The 12,090-nt window shown below is 43.6% G+C and overlaps 2 protein-coding genes across 2 annotated transcripts; both read left to right on the forward strand.

The window, feature by feature from the left end:
- Window positions 1-108: 108 nt before the first annotated feature.
- On the forward strand, window positions 109-8,491 carry LOC131105743 (zinc fingers and homeoboxes protein 1-like). The gene is made up of 8 exons (XM_058054161.1): window positions 109-606; window positions 1,292-1,603; window positions 1,676-2,130; window positions 2,282-2,482; window positions 2,568-2,783; window positions 3,838-4,002; window positions 4,153-5,352; window positions 5,711-8,491. Exons 2-8 carry the CDS (start codon window positions 1,396-1,398, stop codon window positions 5,987-5,989), a joined length of 2,724 nt encoding a protein of 907 aa, XP_057910144.1. The 5' UTR covers window positions 109-606; window positions 1,292-1,395; the 3' UTR covers window positions 5,990-8,491.
- A 787-nt stretch (window positions 8,492-9,278) lies between these two features.
- Window positions 9,279-12,010, forward strand: zgc:101716 (uncharacterized protein LOC492784 homolog). Its single transcript, XM_058054164.1, has 8 exons — window positions 9,279-9,505; window positions 9,617-9,718; window positions 10,111-10,254; window positions 10,316-10,366; window positions 10,431-10,575; window positions 10,648-10,735; window positions 10,853-10,985; window positions 11,336-12,010. The coding sequence occupies exons 1-8, from the start codon at window positions 9,401-9,403 to the stop codon at window positions 11,507-11,509; spliced, it is 942 nt and encodes a 313-aa protein (XP_057910147.1). The 5' UTR covers window positions 9,279-9,400; the 3' UTR covers window positions 11,510-12,010.
- The last annotated feature ends 80 nt before the right edge of the window (window positions 12,011-12,090 follow it).

Below are 12,090 nucleotides of genomic sequence, written 5' to 3' on the forward strand. Positions count from 1 at the left end.
CATGCAGCTTTAAATATTTTCTATATTTCGTTAAAATAAAAAAACAACTTATAAAACCGGCCTTAAATCGCTAGCTTGTGAAAAATGTACAGTGTTAAACATTCTTAAAATGTTACGAGCTCAGAAAGTCGCCGGGGAATGACGTCACAGGCGTATCCGAATAATGACGCTGTTTGATCATTGTAAAAACCCGCCGTTAAAAATGAGAATTAGGTCAGGGAGCTAATGCAGCACCAATTGTAACAACCGTCTTTTTATTAATGGACCCTTCCGCGACGCTTACCGGGACACACAACCTGTTCGGAAGAGGGTGATATGCGCGGTGTTGTCAGCATCTGCAGACGGGAGTCGGGAGCAGTTAAACCGGTCCGTTTGTGCGCGTGCCTCCCGCCGTCTGGTCGAAGACACCGACGGTCTAGCCCGGTGAACGTCCGCGTTACGGTGCGTACCGGCCCGGATGGCGCTGAATAGTTAGCGGCTGGGAAGGGCAGACAACGACAGACAGCTGCACAGACGCCGGGAGCTGCTCTGGGGACACCCAGGAAATCAGTCCTCGCCTCGCCTGGATAGCCAGGCAGCAACACGGTGTACGTTGGTGTAGTTGCAGTAAGTTAGCCCGCAGACATGTCCATCAATAATGACTGCTAGCATTGGCTAGTTGGCCATTCTCCTACTCTATATGCTACATGCCCCATAACTAAAACGCGTCCTAAGTTATTAGTGGCTTTTGCTCATTGAATGTTGTAATCATCGCCAGCTCACCTCCGATTGTGAGCTGCTAACTGTTTATACACATAAACACAGCATTATTGTATTTGCACATTTCACTTGTTCTGATAAGTTAGCTCAGACGTGCCCACCTGTGTTATACTAAATGCATTATTGTAGCCGTCACGTTAAGTACATCATAATTGACGCAAAAGCAGCCAGATGTTTGCACGATAGGCGGAATCAAACCCATATGTTGTGTTCCTTCATCGATTTTCTGATTTCGATAATGTTAGTGTAGGTTAAAATGTAATCCTTGCATACGAGCGAGAACAGTTTACTTTCATTAACAACGAATTACTTGCACCATGGATGGTGCTTAATTAATACTTTATTCATCCTGTTTCATTAGACTAATGAAAAACCCAAAACAGTTATTACTGCTGTTTGTTTACTATATTTGTATACTTTTAACATGTTGTACAAATACAAACACAGACTCCACAATAACTTGTGGAAATGAAGTAGACCTAAAGAGCCTTTTGTGACATTTTCCCTTTGTAATGTTTCTGTCTTTCACCAGCCATTTGACAAGTTTTGGTATTTGAATATGGCCTCCATAGACATGTGAGACTCAAACTCTTCTGTCAGAGACTAATAACCCCGGATAGAAGTTTGCACAATTTGATGATGTCAAGCCGCAGAAAATCTACAACGCCTTGCATGGTGCTGCCCTCTGACGTGGTGGAGCGGCTAGCTTCTGATGAGCTGGAGGAGATCACTGAAAGGACAAAGGAAGACGGCGTTGATGGGGCGGAGGAGACAGCAGACGGGTTTCCAACAGCAGAGGAACTGGATCAGACAGTAGTGGTCGTCCCTACCCCACCGGATGCTGGTAAATTCATCTCGGTCCACTTCTCTCTGTGCAGTAATTCCAAAATTGCTTAAAACCGACTATCCTTTTTAGGTGAGTCGAACAACATAGAGGACAAAGATGCGCTCACTGCATCACAAAGGTGTAGCACCACAAACCCCCCGGAGAGTCAAAGCAGCGACCAGCTGACCCAGGATCAGCAGTGTGACACGGCTGAGGAAGTAGCAGATGCCACAACTGTCGCTGCCATCTCTCTCAGCAAGACCCCCATCATGAGGATGAAGACCAAATCGGAACCCAAGAGAATCGCCGTCTCCCTTAAAGCGTCAGATGAAGCAGTGGAGTGCTTCGAAGGAGGCGGCGAGGCCGAGGTGGGAGGAGAGCAGTTGCCGATCGAAGCTCCTCTGGGGCCCATGGCGTCTATGGAGATGCTGCTGCATGATTCCATGAAGCTCGGAGGAGGCAACCTAGTGGTCAGTCAAGCCTCGGAGCAGCCGAGGAAGTCATCCATTTTAAATCCCACCGTTATTCCTCCTGGCTTGGCACAGGTAGAGTCTAAGAATATTTCATTTAGCATACAGACAAAAAATGGCTTACAGATGTTTAACAAGATGTTTGCACAGTAATGTACATCAGCACACTCCTGGTCGAGTTTAATTAATTAACAGCTTAATTCTCTTTCTCACTCTTTTATTCCAGGTGCTTTCTGCTTTCCAGGCCCAGCAGAATACAGCAGCTCAATCCCAACTCCTGATTCCTCTGAGCAGCATCCCTTCTTACAGCGCAGCTATGGACACTAACCCTCTGCTGGGCAGCACCTACAAGAAGTTCCCCTACCCCTCAATGGCTGAGATCAACAGTCTGGCAGGGCAGACACAGTTCACAGAGGAGCAGATTAAGGTAGTTACAAGATGGAGGATGAGTACTTACTCCCAATGTTCCTAAATGTAAGTAAGTGACCCAATATATGTGCCTCCACTTTCAGGTTTGGTTCTCTGCCCAGCGGCTGAAGCACGGCGTCAGCTGGACCCCAGAGGAAGTCGAAGAGGCCAGGAGGAAACAGTTCAACGGCACCGTGCACACCGTGCCTCAAACCATTACTGTCATACCCGCTCACCAACTATCTGCTGCCGCCAACGGCCTGCAGTCCATTCTTCAGACCTGCCAGATAGTGGGCCAGCCTGGCTTGGTGTTCACACAGGTACGCGTGGGATAAAGGACCGGATGCTCACTAGCCTCAAAATGCCATCAATAAAATGCACCTGTGTATGTTGTGCATAACATACGCCCCCATCCACACCGTAACCTCACTGTCACCATGGGCCACTCAGTCCACATCACAGGTGCATTTGAGGGATTTGAGAGACGAGAGCCTGAGGCCCATGGTTGTGTCAGTCACCCACAACCATTACACGTTACAACATGGTAATGCACAGCCCAATGTTGGAAGCATCCCAGTACTTTGATGGCCAGTATACTCGCCCGACATGTCACTAAGTGATCATGTTTGGGATGCGATGGTCGCTCTATACGGTATTGAGGCAAAGGGTGCACACCTAAGGCACACATGCAATAATTATGCTGTCTCATCAGCATCTTGATAGGCCACACCTGTGAGGTGGATAGATCATGAATCATAGAAAATGAATACTCTAACAGATTTCACTTAAACAGATTTATGAGCAATAATTAAGAGGGAGGCCTTTTGTGTACATAGAAAAAGTTTTAGATTTAGTAAAAAATGGGAGCATTTATTTATTCTGTATTAGTCATAAAGTACTATACTGTGCTTCTGTTTTTACATAAAGTAATGCACTAAAATTGTTTTAATTGTGTACAAAGTACCGGTCAAATATCTAGTATTTCTGCTCAAAACTGGAGTTGATTAAAATATTCAATATGAAAAGTGTACAGTGTAAAATGAGTTAAGTTTATGGTGTTTTGGTTTGAGATAATTATCAGGTCTTGGTTGGTGGTCTCTCGGTACAACTCATCTGATGTGCACCTTTTTTTCATTTTTCAAAATTCACAATCAGCTGAGTGAAACTCCAATGTCAAATGTGGCAAAATCATACTAGTTGTAGAAATACCGAGAACCTATTTGGTTACCTTGTCAATCCAAATATTTTCCATTCCTCTCTTAACATAGATTTTTTCTTTTGTATCGTCCTTATGTTGGCTCTTATGCGAACTTGTGGCTTCTGTTTATTTCTTTCAATAGTAATATTAGTGTGTTCCATTCTGTGTGTTTCCAGGTGGGTACGGGAGGGAACCTCCCAGTGACCAATCCCATCACCCTGACAGTGGCAGGTCTGCCCAGTCAGTCCCAGAGTTCCAGCAGAGTTTCCTGCCAGTCAACCCCAACAAACAGTGAGCTTAAGCGGGCTACCACTGTTCAGCCCCCCTCTCTCTCGCCACAGGTGAGACTGACACTGCCTTTCATATTCCTGGAGTTTGTGCTGTTTGAGAGCAGGCTTCTCAGGTGCTGTTGGTTGTACATTTAAACTTGAAATGCTTGTATTTGGTGATCGGAATAGAAACAAAAGTAACGTTCCCTCTCTCTCTGGAAGGAGAACTCAGCCCTGAATGCAGACACATTCAGCATGCGGCCGAAGAAGTCCAAAGAGCAGCTGGCTGAATTGAAAGCCAGCTACCTTAAAAACCATTTTGTCAGCGATGCGGAGATTGCCCGCTTGATGAAGATCACCAATCTGACGAAGGGGGAGATCAAAAAATGGTTCAGTGACACCAGGTACAACCAACGCAACTCTAAGAACAATGTCATCGTTTTCCACGACGGAGGTGGCAGAGGAGGCGCCGGCTGTAGCAGCAGCAGCGCTAGCACCACCATTGTCATTGACTCAAGCGACGAAACACCTTCATCCCCGCATCGTCCCCGCACCCCCCCTGCGAGGGAGAAGGAGACACGGCCCAAGACGTGGAATCCCTTTCCCGACTTCACCCTGCAGAAGTTCAAAGAGAAGACGCCGGAGCAACTGGTTGTGCTGGAGGAGAGCTTTGAAAAGAGCAGCACTCCGTCAGATGAAGAGCTGAGCCGGCTGAGAACAGAGACAAAACTGACACGCAGGGAGATTGACGCCTGGTTCACAGAGAGACGGAAAATGCAGTCAGTCAGCACGCCCTCCCCAGATTCTTCAGAAGGAGGACGAATGGACACGAGCGGATTGAACGCCGGAGAAGCCGGGGCTTCTTCTCGCTCTGCCTCCACCTCTCGTAAAGGTAGTCAAACTCCACCCGGCGGGCGCAGCAAGCAGATGCCAACCAGCAGCGGCAGAGACATCAAAGATAAGACGAAAAAGACTCCGGAGCAGCTCCATATTCTTAAAAGTGCCTTTGTGCGAAGTCAGTGGCCCACAACGGAGGAATACGACCAGCTAGTGGAGCAAAGTGGGCTCCCCCGACCGTACATCGTAAGCTGGTTTGGGGATTCTCGGTACTCGTGGAAGAACGGGAACCTTAAGTGGTTCTTTCAGTATCAGAGTGGCAATGTGGAGGGCCCAAATGGTGGGGGGAGCAACAAGTTAGGTGGTCGAAAAAGACGTGTCCGAAATCGCGGCTGGGGGAGATCTCGAACCCGAAAGCAGCCAAGGCGGTCCGGCTCATTTAGTTCAGACTTGGACAGATGCCCCCCGCCGAAGAAATTCAAGAGTGGGCGGGACATCCTGAAGGAGTACTACCTGAAGCACCGCTTCCTCAGTGAGCAGGACCTGGATGAGCTCGTCACCAAGACCAACATGAGCTACGAACGGGTAACGACATTTTTACTTGCACATGTACTAACCTCACAGTCTTGTTGCTGGTGGTTTAAAACGGGTGTCCAAAGTGTGGTTTGCATTGCCCCTTTGCATATTTTGAAAATAAAATCCATAAGAGAACACACAAAAATATTATTTCTTATCACAACTATTAAAATGTGCTGATCTAGTACATTTTCAAACGGCCAAAAGTTGAGTTTTTCCACTCTAAGAGAGGAGGAATCACACATACATCTGTGTCTACAGATATAGAATACCACCACCAGTGACTCTGGAGTCTGAGCGATGATGTCACAACGACACGCCCACCTTTCATTACCAATTAAAATCCCCTCTTTTTCTCTCCAACAAGGTGAGGGAGTGGTTCGCTGAGGTCCAGAGACGGCTGGATATGGGGGCAGACCCCTTCCAGGAGCCGACTTTGGTGATGGCGGACGGAGTAGAGGGGACACGCGGCCTCCAGAAGGAGGCGTCGAGCGCCAACAAGGAACAAGACGCAGGAATGGGAGAGGAGGATGAAGAGGATGACGACGACGACGACGACGAGCACGACGAAGAGGATACAGATGACAGTGAGGTTTGGGAGCCGTCACGCAGTGTGAGGAAGTCCTTGTCAGTATCCGAGGACTAGGCTTTTACGGAATGTTACTCGCTGTTCCGACCCAGTCGGTGTGCACCGACGCTCAGAGGTAACAAATGTTATCTTCGTGATTGACGATGAGCTTTATCTCCCAGTCTGACAACATTCAAGCGACGTCTTACAACAGAGAGGAACGTTCGCAGACGTCGATAATTTAAAAAAGCAAATGGAATTTCTTAAAAGGAACACGGTGAGATACAATGGCTAGCCCCCCCCAATGTAAACCCCTCACTAAATACAATGCTGCATTTCTTTAAGAATTGTTTTTACACGTTTTGAGCACAAGCCCAAATTCGAATTTCAATCACCAATGAATGTTTGCCCCTTTTTTCCCTACAAAATGAAATGTGACTGTGTTTACAAGGTGCTCTTAAGCTTGCCCTGACGTCAAAACCATGTATAGCATACCTGGTGGGAGGCTTTTTATCACAGTATGTATTGCTTCTTTTAAAGCAACACACACCTTAACGAGAATGGATGCGTTTACATACACTAGATGAATCCTGAAAATCCATCACAGATAAAGGCCTAATGCAACATGAGCCAAAGTACATTAACACAGAGTGAATGCCAATGTTTTTTGTTGAAGGATGTCTATTCAAAGTCTTCCCTTGACGGTGGTTAATATTCTACATTATATCTTAACACAGAAAGAAAGATCTTGATGAGAAAATGTATGTTTAATATGCACTGCGATTGACATTTTTGCACCTTTTTGATACAACAAGCTCAATGCTGTTGTTTCCTTTTTTTTATATATACGACGGTTCAAAGAGTTTTGAGTTGTGCCAAACGCGAATGTGTTTCCGGACTTGCAAGGCAGGCCTGTTGGCCCCGCCCCCCAAAACAAACAGTGTTGTTGCAGCCGTGTTTGTGGTGTAAACGTACTGCCAAACGCCGGCTGCATCTCCATCAGCAACAAAAATCATGACTAAACAAAACCAGTCTGATCTATTTGGTCTAGAAAAACTGTCAAAACGGTATTTTAGACATTTCAAATCATGAAGCACCTGAACTAAACTTGCTTAAAATGCACTTTGTTTTTCCACATAGTGGATTAAATTATTCATTTGGCACCTTATTCGCTTAATGTATCATGAAATGGCTCTGAGGGTCAATGTTTTCTTAAATACTAAACCAGTATTTTGCCTTTAAAAAAAAAAAAGCAATCATGAATAGGTTTTCCCTAAGGAGGACTCGTACCAGTTTATCCACTTTTGTAATATGTAAATTTTTTGAAAGTTGGATGTTTATATGGCTCGGTGGAATCAGCTGACACTTTTTTTTTTTTTGCTTTATTGCACAGTTTGAGCCACATATTGAATACTTTTGGTAACACATGTGGTCGAAAAAGGTTTTGTATTGTTTCAAATCATGAGAATTGTGGTCCTTTTTGAGCGTTATCCTCCAAGTCTGTTGTTTTTTCTCAAAGTGGACACATAAGGACATTCACGGATTATTACTTTCTTGAAAGAAACAACACCAACTGCCGTTCTTTCAACCATGGCTAAGACATCGGACCCACAAACCTTGACTGTTGTTACCTTTTGCAGACATATACTGTACCTACATGTGCCTCTATGGCTTCTGGTCTTGTTTCAAGACAATTCCACCATCTCATCACAAACCACTGAAGGTAGCCTTGTTCAAACCAAGTGGTGATGCATGACCAAGCTCTGCTTTCTGCTGACACGACAAATGCCTGTCCTGAAGTTAACGTTGAAGACCTCTGTCCTTAACCCCCAGGTTGAACCTCAGTGTTCTGACATGTTTTCTTGTCATTTGCCACCATGTACTTGTCGTTCATTCTCTGTTAGCACCTTTTAGTAATCTCAAAGCATTTTCAGCCTGCCTGGCTCGCTGATTGCAAATGAATGAAAGCGGAATCACATTTGTGGTAATGTGACTAAAGTAAGTGCCTGGGCATGAAAAAGAACAAGATGTTATACCTTACATACATGTTATACCTACCGTTTATACCGTTTTTTGTCTAATACTGCATGCAATAAGTATGTCGAACAACTTCTCATTATGTACATACAATTTGTTGGCTGGCTTGGGATACTTGGAACGGCGGCTCAATAATGTGGTGTAACTTTTACAAGTTAAAGTCAGCAGTCGGCACCATTTTGATTGCGGCCATGAATTGTTTCGTTTTTTTTTTCCAAAATTATCACCTGCACAAGCAGCCTCGTCATTTACTTAGAACAGTTTATTACTTCAATCGTTGTCATTACTATTACAATTTTTTTTTTTCTGCTGCACATTCTGCTTATTTTAGCCCACAGAGTATAGCGAGGCCTAAACCCCTGAAGTATTTCACTGTTGTCTGTATGCTTGGAAAAAGGTGGGCTATGTGTGGTAGAACCGAGATGGGGGAAAAAAAAAACCTACTGTTACAAAAGTACACAGGTACGTGATGAGTGTTTGGAACATGTATCCTTTTGTTTGACTTGTTTCCATGGGTGTGATAAAAGTGCTATGTCCTCTCAATGACTTGTGGTTGTATATCATCATGTATCATATAGCCAACCTAATCTTGCAGTAGCGTTAGTATCTTGACTAGTTTACCTGCTGTTATTACATGCATACGTTGTGTCATCTAAACCGTTCACTCATCCCTTTCTTTGCACCTGTGGTCTATGAATGTTTCTTTTGACAAAATACACAATGTCACTATTGCAGTCTTTTTTCTCCCCCCATGAGGTTATTTTTTTTCTCAATGCAACACTTAATTGCTTCAGTACAATCACATGATCTGATGTTTCTTTCTGCAGTTCTACTCTTATTCAATTAAATTACAGCAGTCACTTCAAAATGGCAATAAATGTTTAGTTTGTTGTTGAGTGAGATTTTAAATCCCTTACTGACTTGTTTTGATTCTCTGTAGTCCATGTGATCATTCCAATGAAATTGGGATTGACTATTCACCCTCCTTTTTAAAGGGGAATTAAGGCCTTAGTGCAAAGAAATTTGTAATTTTGCAATATTTACTTGTTTGAGATAATTATAAGCATGTTTAAAAAAAAAAGTTCATCCTATACACTTAAGGCATGCTTTTGGATGAGGGAGTAACTTTTGAACTCATACATGTATGTATATTAATAGAAATCAATGTGGAAAAAATGTTTTCATGCTTCAGTTTGGACAAATGTTATGTATACATTCTGTATGAAAATACATTTAGTTTATATCCTGCGTGTTTTTCGATTTGTCTGTTTAAAGCATATCAATTTGACTAAAGTTTAGCTGCTTCTGCCCGGAACGGAAGTCAATGACGTCTGTGTTTCTGCGGACTTATTTGAAACGCGGTATCAATGCGGGTGGCTCGTGCTTAGCACTTAAACACATTTTAGCTAGCAGTCAAATTAAAGCGAAGCAGACGCGCTGACTTAATTCGTCATGGAGATATTTGGAAGCAACTTTGACGACTCTGTGTTTTCGGAAGCGAAAGACCGAGGTTCCATGTTTATATCTTCTTATAACGCTAAACGCTGCGAGCCGGAGGTGAGCGCTGGAAGCGAGTGTGTTTTTCCGCTGCTTGGAACTAGAATTAAAACTAAATATGGCCTATTTTCACTAAGTGGCATAGCGTTCTCATCTGTTGTGTGCTTACAGTGGTTCTGTGAGAGTGCTGTTCTCGACACAGAAGATTCTTTGGAGAAGCAGAAAGTTTTTAAATTTCGAGGTGACTTGGCTCTGAGGAAAGGCAATTACCAGGTAATACGATGCAATGCGCATGTGCAAGTCTTCATACTGCCTGTGTATTATTCGTCAATTTTTCTAGTCTACTAAATAAATGATTAGTATACTATATAAATACTATATAAATGAGAGTTCTGGCCACAGGGTTATTAAAAATTATAATAGAAAGCCGGTTTTATACCGTATAGTACGGCAGCTACTTGTTTACATAGCACCCGTTATGAAGTACCCGGATGTTAGGTGTACTTAACATACTTCTGTTTGGTTAGCATTAGCCACCATTTGCAAGCATTTTACTCCAGTATAGTATATATATTAATTTAATGTAATCTTTTTGTATTTCATTAAAAACTCATATTCATTATTTAATGATCATATTTTAATCTCAAATATTATATTTGTACCAGACAGCCCTGGATGCGTACAGTAGTTGCCTGGAATGGATCGCGGACAACAATACGTCAATAAAGCGAGACATATTGGAGGGAATGGCTCGATGTTGCGCCAAGCTGGGTGACCGCGACAGAGCGATGGACTTGGTTGACATCCTGGTACGTCGACATGACCGCACGCCGCTTCCTCTTCCTGTCATGAGCCTGTGTCTTTGTCCAGAGCAAAGAAGCTTCAAATACGTGTCACCTGACCAGCCTGCTGCTACTCAAGGTAACTCGCTGACGAGCTTCACATGCGGCATAAATGGAGACTTAAGATCTATCTCGCTCTTAAGGTCAGCATCTACCAACATCTTGGAGCCATCGGCCCGAGGATGACATCTCTGCAGGAACTGTGCAGCTTGGTGCCCTACAACCCCTGGAACTGGTTCAACCTGGGAAAGATGTGTGTGGAGCTGCTGGAGCACAACGCTACCTCAGGTAGCGTCCTCTTTACGCCAAGCTTAATCGGATTACGAATTTTATTTCTTAATTTTGGTTCAATTTGAGCAGAGATGAAGGAAAGAGAAGCTGAAGACGGCGTGGATCTCACGGAAAGCAAACTGTGGCTGAAGGCCTGCACGTCTTTCATCAGGACCAGGTGCTTCTCATAAGGATGCACCGATCCACGTTTCTTCTCTTCAGATCCGAATAACTGAATTAGGATATTTGCCGATACCATTCCGATACCGGAGATGTGTTTTTTTTTTCTTTTCAGGCTCCTGCTGAAAATCCTGCAGCAGCAGCAGTCGTCTTTTGCGCGGAAGCGTAATGAAAATGTCCTCCAATCGTTGGAAGACGCCTTGAAGCGTCTGAACGCCAACAAAATCACTTTGAAGATTCTCACTGAGGTGAGGACGGATGTGTCTTAACGTTAGAGGCCATTTTCATGGCCGCCATCACTTCATTATCCTCAAGGAAAACGACACTTTTGGGAGAATTTCTCCCATCTTCCACAATCCTCATGTGAGACATGAACACGTCGTTCTAGTTTCTAAAGATATACAAAGAGATAAAACAAGATGGATCATTACAGGATGTAATGGGACACACCCATCATTATTAGAGCATTGATTTCATACGACAACATAGAAATGAATTCTTACACCTAGCATAAACTTTTCCAAAAACAAAAATGTTTCCATGACATGTTTTCCCGTGGTCAAAATACAGTCAGTAATGTTTCTCTTTGACTTGCCAGGTGATGTCAGAGGACCTGATCCCAGACAAGATGAAGGAGGACTACCAAGACGGTGAGAGTCTGTCCAGTGTGTGCCTGCAGAGCTTCAGTGAACGCTGGTGGAATAAAATCTTACTGACGGGAATTCTGGAGGCCGATGGACGAGGAGGCGTACGCAGCGACACCACGTTGTGATGCCCCCCCCCCCCCCCCCCAACTACAAAAACATTGTACTGGTCTCAAGCGAGAGGAGATCCTGGATTTTGTTCCAGTTGTTGCCGGGAGCGACATAAAGAAGAGGAGCATTCCATTTTAACTTCATACGATGTTCCCTGAAGTACTCGTGTGGGCCCGAATGTGTCACATGATTCCCGTCACAAGATATATTTGTAAATAGTTTTTTTCTACATAAAAAATGTTATCTATGCCTCAGGGTTGCGTTCAATGAAAGTTACTATTTTTTGTTATGTTGAAACTTCTAAAAAAAAAAAAAAGTACTCCGGTTTTTGGATGATTCATGTTTCATTCCAATGAGTTTTTGATGCATTAATGATGCAGATTTTCACCTGAGTATTTGTACAGTATTGCAGTAAAGTCGTTATTTTTGTTCCACCAAATGGAGTAGCTAAACAAAGCGCACCCCATACATTGCTGACCCACTGCCCTTTTTTTAAAAAAAAAATTGAGTGCAACTTCTAAATAACCTAAGAAAGTTGCAAGTGGCAGACATTTTATAAATAAGAAAATCTTTTATAAATAAAGAAATCTTAATGAAT

The sequence above is a fragment of the Doryrhamphus excisus genome, chromosome 17 (genome assembly GCF_030265055.1).
Source record: "Doryrhamphus excisus isolate RoL2022-K1 chromosome 17, RoL_Dexc_1.0, whole genome shotgun sequence".
Classification (NCBI taxonomy): domain Eukaryota; kingdom Metazoa; phylum Chordata; class Actinopteri; order Syngnathiformes; family Syngnathidae; genus Doryrhamphus; species Doryrhamphus excisus.

Coding starts and splice junctions, on each gene's coding strand:
- LOC131105743 (XM_058054161.1), top strand. CDS start 1,396: ATGATGTCAAGCCGCAGAAAATCTACAACGCCTTGCATGGTGCTGCCC. Junction 1,604..1,675: donor CCCTACCCCACCGGATGCTG/GTAAATTCATCT, acceptor TATCCTTTTTAG/GTGAGTCGAACAACATAGAG. Junction 2,131..2,281: donor TTCCTCCTGGCTTGGCACAG/GTAGAGTCTAAG, acceptor CTTTTATTCCAG/GTGCTTTCTGCTTTCCAGGC.
- zgc:101716 (XM_058054164.1), top strand. CDS start 9,401: ATGGAGATATTTGGAAGCAACTTTGACGACTCTGTGTTTTCGGAAGCG. Junction 9,506..9,616: donor CTAAACGCTGCGAGCCGGAG/GTGAGCGCTGGA, acceptor GTGTGCTTACAG/TGGTTCTGTGAGAGTGCTGT. Junction 10,367..10,430: donor CCAGCCTGCTGCTACTCAAG/GTAACTCGCTGA, acceptor CTCGCTCTTAAG/GTCAGCATCTACCAACATCT.